Genomic DNA, 17,365 nt, shown 5'->3' on the forward strand with positions numbered 1-17,365 from the left:
AACTAAGTAGTGACAAAATTTTCAATAATGAGACCACAATATGAATAACAATATTTATTATACAGTATACCACTATAAGAAAAACATAATAGCTCATGAATACACAGGTTTTAGAGACCCGCTTTGACTGAAAACATGTTATGACGGAATGACTCTTTTGAAGTGAACTTGATTGTAGTAGTAAGATGAAACATGTAACTAAATTATTATTCAACGCTAACATAGAGCTTGTACAAAAAAGCGAACATAATAACATTGGGAGGCACATACATGAATATCAAACATCCATGGACATCAAATCTGCGTGGTGATGGGGTGTGTGTTTTTTTTTTTGGAGCCTTGCGTATAGTAGTCTGACTGCTTGGAATGTGCTGTCTTCAGTCTGCACATTGAGTATAGGGCACTGGTATGACATAATATTTTTCATTTTATGTTGAAAAATGACTCAGAGAATAACTTTGCACAGTAAACATGAGAACAAAGAAATGAGACACACTGACAAAATGATTCAGAAAATTGAAAGGTAGTGCCGGGATTATTTTATTATGTTTATTAAGCGACAGAGTCCTTCTCAGGATCAGTCACTTATCTGACAATCTTTTGATGCATAAGCTGATATACTGTGCAGAATATTTTTGGCCATGACGATAAAGGATTAAAACATATAATGAAAACCACAACAAAAAAGGGCTGCTTGTCTTTTATTTATTGATACGCTATTATTATGCCGGCGATCGCCTCTAACTTGTGAGACAGCTTATTTATACGCTCCAACATGCATCCGCAAACAGGGATTCCTGACTCTGGCCAACATCCTTGCCCCGGACCTTGTGCAACTCCGAATTCGGTACCTCTGCACCAGTCGATGGAGTCGACCGAGCGCCTTTCGTACTTCTCTTACCGCCGTTGCATCTTCAGCGAGTGCGCCACGTACCTGCGGTAAGCACTGACCTCTGCGGCGCACTGGAACATGTCCGAGTGCCGCACGCTCACTGGTCAGCGTCCCGCACTCAACTTTCGTCTAGCTACTAACGCTTTTGCTTTTCCCTTCGTTTCTGTGGAGAAGAAAACGAATGAATAAATGAAGAAACTTGCCTTGCCCATCATGCGAACCCTTTGCCTAGAGGATTGTCACGTGGTTGAGACGTTCACTAAGTTGGCAGTCGGTATGTTCAAGATGAAGCTGTATATACGGCTGAGCTTGTGGCCTGTAAACGAAAAGTCAAATTAAAACAATACACATTGACAATAGCGGGGAACAAAGCGTCTGACGAGTGTCAGTATTTATACATATGCCACCGAATATTCCATCATTAGCGCTAGCGGCCACGTTTGTTCTAGAACAATCCTAAAAGTTGGCGATGAGTGCGTAGTTGCATCGGAAGTTTGTACGATGATCTGGATGGCTCTGAGTCAATTGGCACAATTTGCGCAAGGCAGCACTTACAGGTGTAATGGGGGATTACAAAAGTGGAGAAAGGAGTGTGGAAACATCGCATCGGTCCAAGGAAATAAAAATTAGGGCCAACGTCTCGTTCCGCACAGCGCTTACTAATCACTTTTACAGTTGTATGATATCAAATCATATAGCACTGAGACATTGCATGTTTGCGGAGGAATCGGTATCCTCAAAACATGAATCATGAAAGAAATGAGGAGGCAAAGCCAAAAAATAAGTGGCTCCGTTTTTTCCACCACTCTGTTCAAGGCCTTCCTGACCACCCGAAATGCTCAAATATGCCGCTATGGCAGTGTGTCTTCTATTGCAGTCAACGTGCTCACTGCCATACTTCCCAAAGTTCGGCAACAATCGCTGACAAACTCGTTCACTCCCCCATATAACATATACAGCACGTATAGTTAGGCGAGCCTCGGTACGTGTCTGACCATACGTGCCCGACGTTTTAAAGACGATAGTCTTTCTTGGGGACCATCGAACGCAAAATATTGGCCTGTCTGTCTTTCTACCTGTACATTTGTCTCTTTGTGTGTGTTTAGAAAAAGTGGGTAATGATATAGAGGGGGGGATAGAAAAAAGTGGGTAGCGATTTAAAGTCCAGAGTACTCTACTGTTTAGAAAAAGTTTATTTACAGCATGTACAGAACACAAAGGCTTATGTGCGCGGTAACGATCCCCTTTATGACACCAAAGCGACTAGACGATACCTCAAACGGGCAACCCCAACCGACGTGCCAACCAATATTGCACAAGTTTCAGCGTTCATACTTGTGCGATTATCAAACAACAATCAAACATTGCACATATCTGAGGCACCATAAGAACAAGTAGATGCTTGTTATGTGTGCATTTATACTAGAGAAGGCACACAAAAGTAATTCTAAGGACCGTAGCATTTGTCACGCTGCGTTGACAGTGCAACGCGATGCTCAAAAAGGCAAGTGTTTTCAACGCTTTGCTAAGACGTCACGGTGGTGGCACCAGCCCGTCGCTTTGCGTTTTACTCCTTATCGTCTCTGAGAAAGGCACGCATCTCTCTCCGCGAGCATGCACGCCTTCATTCGTTTTCGAAGATAACTTGCCAGATGGCACTCGTGTGCAGCGTGCCTCGATGCACTCGTTAGCCTTCGCTGCACGGATCGAGACTGTCTAACGCAGCGCTTTCAGAATACAATCCAGCGATTTCCTCGCACAGAACATCAAATAAACGTTTTGTTCACTCTCTCCACACGCAAGACCATTTGCAGTGAAACATACAGATACGGGGCCAATTTTTTTCTCTCACGATGAGTCTGTCAGCAGCTACGTGGCGTAGGTCGAGTTGCACGGCGATGCAGCTAGACGGTGACTAAGCAAGAAAGGTAGAAATAGGAACCGGAAGAGCTATTTGCGGTTACGGAAAAACTGCAGCGGCGCCCATCAAAGACTGACTCACGAAGTGTTAATTTTATTCGCTTCATAGCGCGTATGTGTTGCGTCTTCTACACTGCGATGAAGCCGACGATGCCAACAGACAGAGGCTTTAAAGGGAGGTGCAACGAGAGTGATTGAAGGTGTTGCTAGTGCGCAGCTTAGCAAACTTTTGTGTTGTCTCGATCAGCTTTATAAGCAGTCATCTTGGTCTCTGCGACCATTTACACTCAGTACATCGCGAGAAGCCTTTGCCGAAGGTTCCGTCGGAGAGGCTGTGGCGTGCAGTGAAGAACAAATGTCGTGCGCATGGATTGATTGAAGATGATGGGCGCAGTTAAATTGTCAAGTGAACACGGCTAAATATTTTTGACAGATATATCTAGTCGTGGTGAACTTTTTGGTAATCGGAGGGAGAACATAGAGGACTATGACTGGCGCGTAGTATTGAAGACATGTCTCGGTAATCAATATAAGTTCATAATAGTGCGATAAATCGGACACAAACAGCAAACCTGGCATCACTGGTTAAGAGGGGGACTGAATGCCAGCCTAAATCTGTCAAACAATCTAGTGTTCTCAGGATGATCCGGCACGTGCGCCCTCTACGTTGCGTAAAAGTCATGAAATGTAACTCAATTTCAAAGACTTTGCTCCTGGAAATACGGGTAGTCCCGGTCCCACTAAAATGCTACCGAAAGAACCTAGGACAGCTGAGTAAAATGAAAAAGATGGATTGCTACTTCGTCCAAGTGGTGGTGGCTGTGTTCCGGTCGTGAATTAGGAAGCGCAGTTCAACTCAATAGACAAGTGCTCGTTTTCGGAGTAGGTTTCCTGGTTGTATAATTCGATCTTAAATTTAAAAATAATACCAATGGAAGGCGCTTCACTGTAGTATGGTAAGTGCTTGCAGGAAACACTGGTATTGATAAGAGCTCGCGTAACTGGTACAGCAGCTGCTTGTCGTAGGAGGTTGGGAATCGGGCTTCCACATCTCTACTTTCCTGATAGTTCTCATTAATTTTATCCCGGCGACCTCAGTCTTGTCTCCTGTATACTCGTATGTGGTCGTAAGACTACAGTAATGAAGGTTGATTGATTGATATGTGGGGTTTAACGTCCCAAAACCACCATATGATTATGAGAGACGCCGTAGTGGAGGGCTCCGGAAATTTTGACCACCTGGGGTTCTTTAACGTGCACCCAAATCTGAGCACACGGGCCTACAACATTTCCGCCTCCATCGGAAATGCAGCCGCCGCAGCCGGGATTCGAACCCGCGACCTGCGGGTCAGCAGCCGAGTACCTTAGCCACTAGACCACCGCGGCGGGGCACAGTAATGAAGGTTATCGACTAAGGGTACACCTATTACTTTTTTGAGTTGTCAGACTTCGCATTTACCTATTCTCATCGTTGCTTCTGGTTTCTAGGCTAACATGCGCGTGCATCAGTTCTCACTACGCTAACAGATCAAACATCAGCGGCAGTTCTCATTTCGAATTGCCTTATATGCTCTCCTGCAAGCACGACTTGCTCGACAAACGTGTGATGTCAGCTTTCTGACCCTTCAAATCACAGCATCTACGTTTTTCACGTATGGCGGACGCTGTAATAAACTTCTATATTGTTTTTACTGAATAAAGAGACACAGACCTACCTGTTCATCTCCGCTTCACTCAACCAATTCGGGACTCCAGCTTATCTCCATAGCCACTTTCCTCTTCTGTATTCCCCCTCTCTGTTATTCTTGCGCTTGCCTTCTCGTCCTCCACAATCCGTTGGGCTAGTGGAGCGTATTAAGCGACCACATACACGCACCGACAGACCAATTGTCGAGACGATGGTTTCAGAGAGACCTATAGTGTTCAATGACTTTTCCAATACGGCATGAGAGTTCACTTATGATGGATAATATCGCCATAAAAGTTAACGTGAGTATGGCACGTTGCTGCCTAGCATTTAGATAGCGTTTCAATGACAGCGTTCGTTCGTTTGAACTTTTAACATTCGCGTCCGATGCACGCATTGATTCCATTCACAGGGAAGAACGGAACTTGCTATTCAAGGCAATGATGGCGGCTGTCGTGTACGGCTCCAACATCGGCAGTAGCGGCACCTCTCGCGGTTCCCAGCAGAGCTACTACCTGCTCCACTTCCTGCGCAAGTGAGTGTGCAACTCTGCGGTGTTGTCTGAAATGAACACCCTTGTGTACTCAAGCCGCCACTTGTAAACGATCGACTGATGTCCAACATAGAAAGTAAAAATGAGCTTTAACTGTACGTACCCCCGTCAAAGCCCCAGGATGATATTGCAAGCCCGCCACGGTGCATCAATTGCTGTACCAGAATATTTCAATACCTTTACTGGTTGTGAAGCTACGGTGAACGTTTGTTATAGGGACAGGAGCAACCACTAGAAGCACGCTTTCCCACGCTGGGGTAGAGTGACTCGATGTGTGAGCCCGCGCTTATAGAGTGCAGTCATTCATTGAAACGATTGACGCCTCCTCGCCATGCGTGTCCGCCATGTTCTTGCCCACGCCCTGCTTTATTTAGACGTGCATGCGGCATTTTCTTCCTTCTTACCCGGCTGATACATCACGAGTTCCACAAGATGCCTGGATGTTGCGTGCCACAATGCACCATTATAGGAATAGATGGAAACTGTCTGCTTTACAAAGAGACCCTAAAAAATACTTTTATAAAGAGTAAGATTACAGCGTGACAAGTGGCAACCGACGAACGTTTTTCGTATAAGCAGCGTGAGTAGAGTGAGCGTAAGTGTTGCATGCTTTGTTGCTGTTTCCTGTCCCCTTCCCTCTATTTAGTCGAGTGCCGTTGGGACAAATTTTAAACAGCGTATATATTACTAGTAACACAGTCGTAGATTAGGCCATTACAATTACATGCGTGGCCTGTTGATGCCCGCCCTTGTTGCACCTTAACATGTTCAAACGTTGAGCGAACTGATAACGCTAAATGATTTTATACGCAGGGATTAGTTACAATGTTGATTTAGTGGAGCTGAAAAATATTGAAGCATTACATTAGTACAGCCGTGATTGATAAACGAGATTTTATTGCTTATGGTATTTAAAAACTAGCAGTACTTGTTAAATTTGGGGCGAAATGTTCATATCGAAGCTTGTGAGCGAGCATGAGTGCATGTTCGTTCATTCATTGAGAAGGGAGAAGCTTATTCATTGAGAAGGGAGAAAGGAAGAGAGTGGGGCGTCGAAAAATATTTTGTTTCCTGCGCATGCAATCACCAAGAAGTTCTGTACGAGTGAAGTCAGCAAAAGTGAGACTGTAATTGCTATAGCCGCCTTGAAAGTGACACCAGTGACTTGTTAGTGTTCAGCAACACCAGCTGTTTGGAAGGGAAAGTGTGATTGCAAAATGTACGTAAAATAATGCCCCTTTTCCTAAATTGCGTTGCATACGTGGTTGGTGTTTTGGCTGCCGCTTGTTGTTGGGACGATAACACGGATGTTCGTGTACCGTAACACCGCTCCCGCCGGCTTCTACAAAAGGAGTCGTTCCTTGCACTTTGTCCGAGTTCTGAGTAACAGACGCCTTTATATATATATATATATATATATATATATATATATATATATATATATATATATATATATATATATATATATATATATATATAAATATATATATATATATATATATATATTTACGGGCGTCAGACGCTCTCTCATGACCCATTGGTGTGAAGACTTCAGCTTGCTATCGCTACCTTCGTGTCTCGTAAAAAATAACATGAGCGTCTCTAAAAAGTTCTTGCGCCTATAAAAGAAAGAAAACAGCGATGAGGACCAAGTATGCGAAAAAATTCTTAGGAAATGGTTTCTTGGCTTTGCGTTGTTCCAGTCACCCAATACATGCTCGACCGTAGTTTTTTTCCTGAAGTAGACCTGAACGCTTCAGAGAAGCTTCGTGTTCTTTCTCATAAAAAATGAACATATCATTCGCTTCCTCTCCAGTAACTAAGATGTATTGCATGGTGGTCATGCAAAAAAGTACATGTTGGATACGCTTGCGCAATTGAAACCGAGGTTGCACGAAAACTGACTACTGGGCGTAGTAACACAAGTGCGGAAGCTCCGCCCAAGTAGATTTGGCTGTGCTGCCGCAGAAAGTTGTCACCGAGTGTTCGCGGCGAGATCGGGCAATAGGTGGCAGCATCGTCCCCGCGCAAGTGTGAATAGGCGGTCGGCAGTGCGTATACAAATCGACGCAGTGGCGCTTCGTTGCGTGTGGTCTGAGCCAATGGTCGGCGGATAAAAGACGGTGACTACAGTTTACTGTTAATATCTATGCTCTTAACTACCCATGCAACAATTGCATTGCCCGCGAGTAGAGCGCATTCTGCCTTTCACATGGATGCCCGCCCTGAGTGACTGTCTTCAGGTTTTCTCACTAAATCACGCCGTTGATGTGTTGTTTGTACGTAGGTAATTGTGCTCCGCTTGCTACGCACTGCTGTAGCTTGATTGAACTACCCTTCTTCCTGCGTGTTTGTGCATAAAATTATAGAGCTAACCTTGTCGACATGGAACTTCAAACTGTGTATTCCTACGTGATGGTGAAACTTCTTCCGCTCAAGAAACAAGATGCGCCACTTCACGTTCTTAACATATATTGATCCCCCAGACTTGAAAATGTTAACGTTTGCAGCCCTCTTCAGTCGCGCCCTGAAGGCAGCCGGCAGGGATCTCCTGGTGATCGTGGGTAGTTTGAATGCTCACAGCACACTATGGGGATATGTGCGTGATGAGAAGCGTGGGCGCAAGCTGGCGGAACTTGTGTCCACACTGGGCCTCGCTCTTCACACTGGCCATGCACATGCAACGCGGGTAGGTAACTCCGCGACTCGGGACACGTGTCCGGACCTTACCTTCACCAAAAACATTAGACATGCAGACTGAGCCAACACCGAGGAAACCCTCGGCAGTGACCACTGCATACTCAACAAGACCGTCAGAGCCACATCACTATCTAGACCCCACGCCCAAGCCCGCCTATCCGACTGGACAAAGTTCTGGAAAAGCTACACAATCTGGCCCCAATTCACGAAACAAGTTACCAAGCGTGGTCAGAAGAATTGGTTACCCGCCTTCATTCGACGGAAACTGAAGTTCAACTCTCAAAGGCTACGCCAGGGGTGGAAAACCACCTCCTTCACCTCTGGGAGGCGCGGTACAGCTTCGTCCGCAGATGGCGCCGCCAAAAACTCAATCGGAAGCTCAAAATTCGCATCGCCGCGCTGACCCAACGAGCGGCTGAGTGTGCGGCCCAGCTCACCGACTCGAATTGGGTGGAACGATGCAACACGGCTGCTAAAAAAATGTCCAACCGGAACACTTGGCGTCTCTTTCGCGCCTTGATTTATCTGACCCAGACCAGAGGCGAGACAAAAAACATCTCCTACAGGCTATCCATGCCTTCGATGGAGACACTTGAAAATTAGCATGCAAACTACGCGATCAATAACTCTGTGCCCAACGTGACATTCAAGGACCAGCGTGCTCGTATGCAGGTTCCGAGAACTCGGAGCTGGATCAACTGTTCCGGCTCCATGACCTGAAAGTGGCCCTGGCTAAAATGAAGCGAGGAACGGCACCGGGGAGAGACAAAGTAACAGTGAAACTACTTGGCAATCTCCCCGACCAGGCGTACGACGCACTCCTCGCGTACATAAAGACTGTCTGGCTTAATGGGACACCCCTCCCGATACAATGGAAGACTGCTCTTGTCACTTTGATTCCAAAAGCTGGCAAAGCCATAAACCTTCGCTCCATCTCTCTCACGTCTTGTGCGGGAAAGCTGATGAAGACTATGATGCGAGATCAGCTATCCGAGTTTTTTGAGAACCAGCACGTATTTGCTGACACCATGTTCGGGTTCCGCCCGCACTGGTCCCACATGATGTCTCGCTTCAGTTAGATCGCGAAATTCTAAATCCCATCAACTACCCACTTAATGACAAGGTAGTACTCGCCCTCGACTTGAAGGGAGCTTTCGACAACGTCCCACATGGCATCATTCTGACGCACCTTTCCCAAACTAACTGTGGACACAACACGTTTCGATACAATAGACAATTCCTCTCTGACTGACAGTCATATATCCGAATACAAAATGAAGAACATGGCCCCTACCAATTAGGATGAGAAGTACCCCACAGGACGGGGTCCTTTCACCCCTACTGTTTGATCTGGCATGATCAACCTGCCGGCTCAGCTGGAGAATATAGAAGCCATACAACACGCACTTTGTGCCAACGACATTACCATATGAGCTAAACACGGATCAGTAGGAGACATAGAAGCCAACCTGCAGCAATCGGTGGAGATTGTGGACACCTACGCCCACTGCTGCGGCCTTCAATGATCCCTGAACAAATTGGAATTTCTGTGCATTCACTCTTCGCTAAAGTGCACTACCAAAATTGAACTGTCATTGCAAAGCACACCCATCCCAGAACACGATGAGATCAAAGTACTCGGTCTGTTTATTCACAAACATCGCCTAGTCGATAGAACATTGACAAAACTGCGTAAGGTGGGAGACCAGGTAGGCCGTTGTCCGCCGGGTTTCAAACAAGCGTGGGGGGTTACGTTGCAGAGACACCTTGCGGCTGGTCGACTCCTCTACTCAGCTCCTTACCTCCACCTGCGGAAGTTCGATGAGAACGCCCTTGAGGCGATTCTCAGGAAGATGTACTAACGTGCGCTCGATCTCCCAATAACCACGTACAACCAGCGTCTTATGTGCCCAGTGATGGTAAACACTTTCGCAGAACTCCGGGAGGCACACTTGATTAACCAATACACGAGATTTTCGAACACTCCCTCGGGTCGCCGCCTATTAGCCCGACTACACATCCTCCAACCAACAGAGACGGAGGCGAGCATACGCATTCCAGAAATCTGGAGATGCACCCTTAATGTGCAACCTCTTCCGGCCAACATTACACGTGATGAACACAGTGGCAGGCGCCTTGCGCGGGCGGAAGCCGTGCTCGGCACTATGGGTACAAACGCGGCATATTTTTTGGGGATGCCTCCAGCCCTCACACCATGGAGGGTGGTACAAGGCTGCAGCCATTCACCAAAATGTCGCGGTGAGTGGCCTCATATTAGCTGCCACAGACCTGGACTCGCCCGTCATCATTACACACTCCAGAGGGGCCTGCCAAAATATTCAACGTGGGTATATCTCACACTTGACGTACCGAATCTCGCAAAACAACAATTACGTCGGGGCCCCCGCGTCTCGAAGGATCATATGGGCTCCAGCTCACATGGCCCTCGAAGGCAAGGAAACGGCAGACGCAGCTGCCCGCGCGCTCACTCTCCGGGTAACGCCTTCAGACCTTTCCGGAATGAATTCCGAACCTAATCCGGTCTTGACATTTCGGGAAGTTACTGAATTCTATTGAATCGGCCATTCAATTTATTCTAAAACCTGTGAGGGCCTTACAAAGGTGGAGGAGCGTTTACTCCTCCACCTTTAGAGCAAAACACTGCTGTGGCCGGTAGTTTTTAAATATATCGGTCCAGCCTGTACAGCTAAATGCCCGCACTGTGCGGAGAAGTCTTCGGAAATCTTCCACATGATGTGGGCATGCCAGTCAACCCCTCGCGTCACTCCAAGACCGAACCCCACCCGGGAGAACTGGGAGGCGGCCCTGCTCGGCTGCTCCAATCTGGCAAGCCGGAAGGCCCTGGTAAACCAAGCACGAGTTGCGTTGGATGCCAATGAGCTTCTGCGATGGGGAGCCCACCTGGTGTTTATGAGGAGTGGCTCACACCAGGCCACCTCCCACATACTCCCCGTATATAAATAGAATAAAGTGTTCTTTCCATCTCTCTCACGTAGTGCTACATAGGCAGAAGCTTCGCCTCTGTAGCGTTTCCTTAGGCGCAAAGAAACGTTGTCGACTAGTATAATAAACTGAAGCTTCTGTGAGCCAATGAAGTGGATTAGGTGCGTAGTCAGAAATTTTTTTTGGGAGGAGAGGGCAGCGCTTTGATTTCGGGAGAAGTATCCGCTCAACATGGTCATTTTTGGCTCTCTATGCCATGGCGAAAAAAAATTTCAAGGGGGGAGGGGGGTAGTGTCCGTATTGCTGGCTACGCCCCTGACGGCAACAGGTGAAAATCGCAAACGGGCCTTCGGAGCTAAATACTAAAGTTTGTTAGTGAGCCGCCCAGTAATATATCACACCTCGCCGAGTTCACTTGATCTGAGAAGTGCTGCCATAGCGCAAACAGAAGGTTAAAGCGTGAAGCCCACACGCCCGTCGCGGCGGTGGCTGTGGCATACAAACTTTTAAATGCGAAGCATTTCTTAGCGAACTACGGCGACTTGAAGCCTATCTATCTATCTATCTATCTATCTATCTATCTATCTATCTATCTATCTATCTATCTATCTATCTATCTATCTATCTATCTATCTATCTATCTATCTATCTATCTATCTATCTATCTATCTATCTATCTATCTATCTATCTATCTATCTATCTATCTATCTGTCTGTCTGTCTGTCTGTCTGTCTGTCTGTCTGTCTGTCTGTCTGTCTGTCTGTCTGTCTGTCTATCTATCTATCTATCTATCTATCTATCTATCTATCTATCTATCTATCTATCTATCTATCTATCTATCTATCTATCTATCTATCTATCTATCTTTCTTTCCTTCTTTCTTTCTTTCTTTATTTCTTTCTTTCTTTATTTCTTTATTTCTTCCTTTCTTTCTTCCTTTCTTTCTTTCTTTCTTCCTTTCTTTCTTTCTTTCTTTCTTTCTTTCATTCTTTCTAGGCACCTACTATCTTTAGTTCTCCTGGCCGTTTAGTTAAAGGTATCAATACCAAATTCGGTATGGCATAACATGACCGTATGACGAGCAGCATAATTGATGATTTACATTTGTTGGTCTTGCTGCTCAGGCGGTGGTTTCGTTCACATGACAAGTTGCGAAATTGGCATGGTATAACATGACTGTATGGCGAACGCAAGTAACGAACCCTAACGTGTAAATGATGACATCAATGTCATCTAAGTCATGAGTCATGACTTCACGGCACGCTCATGGTACGTTCGCAGTCGTTTCGCTTGCTTCACATATACTAAATTTGGTGTTACGGGACGTGAATGCATGACGAAGGTATTTAACTGGCGCAAGCATGATAATCATGATATGCGTGTCATGTAACATGACTCATGCCACACTCATGATGTGCTCGCGGCCGTTTCGCTAGCTTCACAAACACCAAATTTGGTATAGCGAGACGTGAATGAAAGACGAAGCTGTGCGACTGGTGCAAACATGACAATCATGAGATGCGTGTCATGTAACAACATCACTACATGGTACGATCATGATGAGCTCGTGCCTGTTTCGCTACCTTCACATGTATAAATTCGGTATTACGTCACGCGGACGGATGACATATGTAAATGACACGTCCAAACATAATAATCATGACATGCGTGTCATGGAACAACATGACTACATGCCACACTCAAAGCACCAATACACTTCGACGGGACCCGGTGCGTGCTCGCGCTGGCGTTTGTTTCGTGGAGTCACGCCGGCAATGCCACGACAGGCGCCTATCTGCATGGATTATGCTCGCAGGCGCGCGCCGCGCTGCGTTGCATTGAGGCATGCGCGTTTGAGATCGCCCGGCATCCTTCTGTCACGAAGCTAGGCAGACGCGGTCGGCTCTTTATCCTAGGACGCGGTGCTGTCTGGTTAACGTCGTCGGCGCGAAATGCAGCATGTCGCATTTCGCGTTGGTTACCGCCGGGCCTCGCCGACAGACGCTGGTCGCACCTAGCATCAGACAATAGAGTGCTCGAGTTTCGCCATTGTAGCGTTGCTGTGCCCAGCCTGCACGCGCATCTACGCTACGTGCGCTCGCCGCCGTTTCACTAGCTTCACATATACTAAGTTTGATATTATGGGACGTGAATTTACGACGAAGGTATATGATTGGTGCAATCATGATAATCATGAGATGCGTGTCATGTAAAACATGAATAAATGCTACGCTTTTAGCGCGCGTGAGGCCGCTGCACTTGTTACCCATATACCAAATTTGGTATTACGTGACGTGAATGGACGAAGAATGCAAATGACACGTTCAAACATGCTAATCATGACATGCTTGACATGTAAAACTTAACTACTTGCTACGCCCATAGCACGCTCGTTGCCGTTTACCTATGTCCACATATACCAAATTTCCTATTAGAGGACGTGAATAAATTACGAAAGTAAATGACACGTCCAAACGTGATAATCATTACATGGAAGTCCTTTACGGCATAATTTACCTCCGCCTCGTAACGTCGTGCTAATCTTAAAGTGACATATCAACCTTGTTCATTCGTGCTTCGCATGTCATCGATTCCCACTACATGGGCTATCTACTAATTTTTATTCATTAGCACTTTCGCACCCGTTGGCGGCACTAATGTGCTTGAAAAGGGTTCATTTGCGTTGCAGTGCTTTCTCTTAGCACGAGCCTGAAATCATGACGAAGTGTCATCATGGAACGTAATTTGTTTTGCACTATCTGTGAAATCCATATGTTGTATGAGGAGGCAAATGACAAATGTTCCGGTGATAGTCGATCAGGATGTTTCATTTGTGCATGAAAAACTTTCGTAACTCATTTTTGTTTCATTTTTATTCATTTGTGTTTATGATAATATAGTTCTGATAAGTACACCTAATGCCGTTGTACATTAAACTAACGCCTATTCTGGCTATTCTGTTATCCTTTCTTTGATATGTCTCATTGCACTCATTTGTCTTTATTAATTTTTGAGGGGCGGGATGGGGTAGGCGTCCTCACAAGTGAAACAGTCAGATTCATTATTAACAGTAGTATTTTGTTGGTAGAAAATGCTCCTAACACAAATCCTCTTTTCGCAAATGTGTGCCCTGTCTATCATTGTCAAAGGTGCAGTGAATCATTAGCATTTTTTATTACACAAAAGCTAGCCTATGGAAACATATATTGTTTAAAGTTGCAAGTTCAACCCTTCTACTTAGTTTTTCATAACGAAAATGCATGTGTAACGAGCACATCGTACGGCACCACAGATGCTTAGGCTTACAGAAAATGAGAGCGGAGTGCGGAGGTTACTGGTCGATTATGTCTTTGAGGGCGCGTGCTATTTTATTCACTGTCAAGTGCATGTTCCTGCGTCACTTCTTTAATAACAATAATGGCGAAGTCGTTGTAATAAGTTACCTCCGCAAATGCGTGATTATTGTCACCGCAGCACCTACAAGGGCGCGACGACGCTCAACTACGTCACCTGGACGGCGTACTCGGCGCCGTCTGTGGTCGCATCGGCCGTGTTCCTGTGGTGGCATCTCTGCAGGCGATGGGTGCCAAGAGCGTAAGTGGACGTGGGAGCACACTCGCTTGTGAATGCGGGGGTTATTTTTTGGTACATGTTGAGGAACAGCAGGGGATCGAAATTTCCGCGGTGCTCTATTACTGCGTCTGTGATAAGAATACCGTGGTTGTGAGACCTTATAACCTAATATTAAAAATAGTATTATTAGATCTGTTTTGAATAGTTTTTTTTAATTAAAGGGGTGCGCCATTTAGAAAGCTGTTTGTACCCTGGCAAAAAATATCCGCTCAAGGCGCATTTTATATCTCTAATTGAATAGTGTTTTGATTCAAAGGGGAGCCCCATTTAAGAGGCTGTTTATGTACTAGCAACAGTTATCTGCTCTTGGCACTGTGTCGACATTTTTAGACGTAATCGATCGTGGCCTTCGGGTGTTTGTATATTTAAGAAGAAAATGTTCTGGTGAAATGTTATCGACATCGGTGACAATAAATTTTTCTAAACAGGATGGAATTAAACTCCTACCATGCACAAGAGGTATAAAATAATCGTACCCTGCTGCTCTTTGTGCAAAATAGCCACATTAATATTACTACATTTGATAAAAAGTTCCGTATTTTTTTCATGACAGTAGTAGGAAAAGTTTTTCAGACATGATTTCATCACGTAATTAGCATCGACAGTGATTTTAAGAAGATAGTTTAACTCTCTCTATGCGAAAACTCGATGTAAGCTACAAGATGCATAAGAATTTCTTTACACTGCAAATATTATCTTTGTTAAAAGTATGTGAAAATCGACGCCTAGTCATAAATTCAATTTCTTGCAACTCGTAAAAATTATTTAAAATCTACAAGTAATTGAACAGTGCAGCCTAATTTGACCTTAAAAATTCTTCACTGCCAAGCAGGCCCGTAGCTAGGGAGAGGGTGGTTGTCCTAACCCTCACATCTCTACCTCGAAATGCACGTTAAAGAACCCCAGGTGGTCTAAATTTCCGGAGCCCTCCACTACGGCGTCTCTCATAATCATATAGTGGTTTTGGGACGTTAAACCCCACATATCAATCAATCAATCAATCAATCAATCAATCTACCTCGAAATCCTGAGGAAGGAGAAAGTTGCACCTAAAAAAGTTGGCAGATTCCACGAACAGTGGGAATCTATGATATGCGAAGCAGGAAAGAGTAAGGTTGATATCACTTTAAAGTGAGCACAACGTTACGAGGCGGAGGTAAATTATGCCGTACATTACTTCCTTAGAAGTGTGGCAGCTTGGGCTAGTTGGTATGGCATGACGATAGTTATAGCGCGAGAACAAAACGACGACACAGAGACAAGAAGGACACGAAAGACACGAGCGCTCGTGTCTTTCGTGTCCTTCTTGTCTCTGTGTCGTCGTTTTGTTCTCGCGCTATAACTATCGTCATTACTTCCTTGTCATGAATATCATGTTTCAACGTGCCATTTACCTTCGTCCTCTACTCACGTCACCTGATTCCAAATTTGGTATATGTGTAGCTAGGGAAACGGCCACGAGTGCATGATTAATGTGCCAATGCACTCCGACGTAACGTTGACGCGCGTGCACGCTGAGCACAGCGACGCTATGCTAGCGAAACGCGAGCACTCTATAGTCTCACGCCAGGCGCGACCAGTGTCCGTTGGCGCAACCCGGCTGCAACCAGCACGAAATCAGACTTGGTGTATTTCGCGCGGAAGACGTTAACCAGACAGTACTGCGTCGGCCTCTCTTCGTGACGGAGGGACGCCGGCCACGCTCAAATGCGCATGTGTCTAAGCAACGCAGCGCGACGTGCGCCTGCGAGTATAAGGCAGGTAGATCGGCACCTAGCGTGGCATCACTCTCGTGACGCGACGGAACGAACGCTAGCGCGCACGCGCACCGGGACCCGTTGAAGTGTATTGGCGTCTTGAGTGTGACATGTAGTCATGTTCTTACATGACACGAATCTCATGATTATCGTGTTTGCACCAGTCACTTACCTTCGTCATTCATTCACGTCCCGTAATACCAAATTTGGTATATGTGAAGCTATCGAAAAGGCCGAGAGCGAATCATGAGTGTGGCATGCAGTCATGTCTTTACATGACACGCATCTCATGCTTATCATGTTTGTATATGTCATATACCTTCGTCATCCATTCACGTCCCGTAATATCAAATACGGTATACGTGAACCTAGCGGAACGACCGCGAGCACACCATGAGCGTGGTGTGTAGTCATGACTCATGACTTACATGACAAGCATGCCATGATTTTACGTTAGGGTCTGTAGCTTGCGTTTGCCATGCAGTCGAGTCGTACCATACCAGTTTTGCAACGTGTCCTGTGAACGAAACCATCGCGAGAGCAGAAAGACCATAAAATTTAAATTATGGCTTTTATGTCATGATTATCAAGATTTGTTTTGTCTCTTACACTCGTCATACAGTCTTATTACGCCATACTAAGGTTGGTATCGATACCAGAATTGAAACGGCCGGGACAGCTAAAAGCCGTAAATGGCTAGATAGATAGATAGATAGATAGGTAGATAGATAGATAGATAGATAGATAGACTGATAGATAGATAGATAGATACGCTCAAAGTCGCCGAAGTTCGCTAAGAAATGCTTCGCATTTAATAGTGTTTTTATGAAGTAGTCAAGAGTTTCAGGAAAAGCCTCCCACCACCTTTTTTCTTAAATGAGTAGCATTTCTCAGCGAACTTCAGCGACTTTGAGCACATCTATCTATCTATCTATCTATCTATCTATCTATCTATCTATCTATCTATCTATCTATCTATCTATCTATCTATCTATCTATCTATCTATCTATCTATCTATCTATCTATCTATCTATCTATCTATCTATCTATCTATCTATCTACCTATCTATCTATCTATCTATCTATCTATCTATCTATCTATCTATCTATCTATCTATCTATCTATCTATCTATCTATCTATCTATCTATCTATCTATCTATCCAGCTATCTATCTATCTATCTATCTATCTATCTATCTATCTATCTATCTATCTATCAATCTATCTATCTATCTATCTATCTATCTATCTATTTA

General features: G+C 45.2%; 1 protein-coding gene across 1 annotated transcript in view; it reads left to right on the plus strand.

Annotated features, from left to right (window-relative positions):
- The first annotated feature begins 4,942 nt into the window (after window positions 1–4,942).
- Window positions 4,943–17,365, plus strand: part of LOC142791789 (Na(+)/citrate cotransporter-like) — a 61,039-nt gene continuing 48,616 nt past the window's right edge. Inside the window, exon 1 of the mRNA XM_075885547.1 lies at window positions 4,943–5,034. Coding sequence (XP_075741662.1) covers window positions 4,943–5,034 — 92 coding nt within the window. The remainder of the gene's footprint in view (window positions 5,035–17,365) is intronic.

Source organism: Rhipicephalus microplus, chromosome 2, assembly GCF_043290135.1.
Source record: "Rhipicephalus microplus isolate Deutch F79 chromosome 2, USDA_Rmic, whole genome shotgun sequence".
NCBI lineage: Eukaryota > Metazoa > Arthropoda > Arachnida > Ixodida > Ixodidae > Rhipicephalus > Rhipicephalus microplus.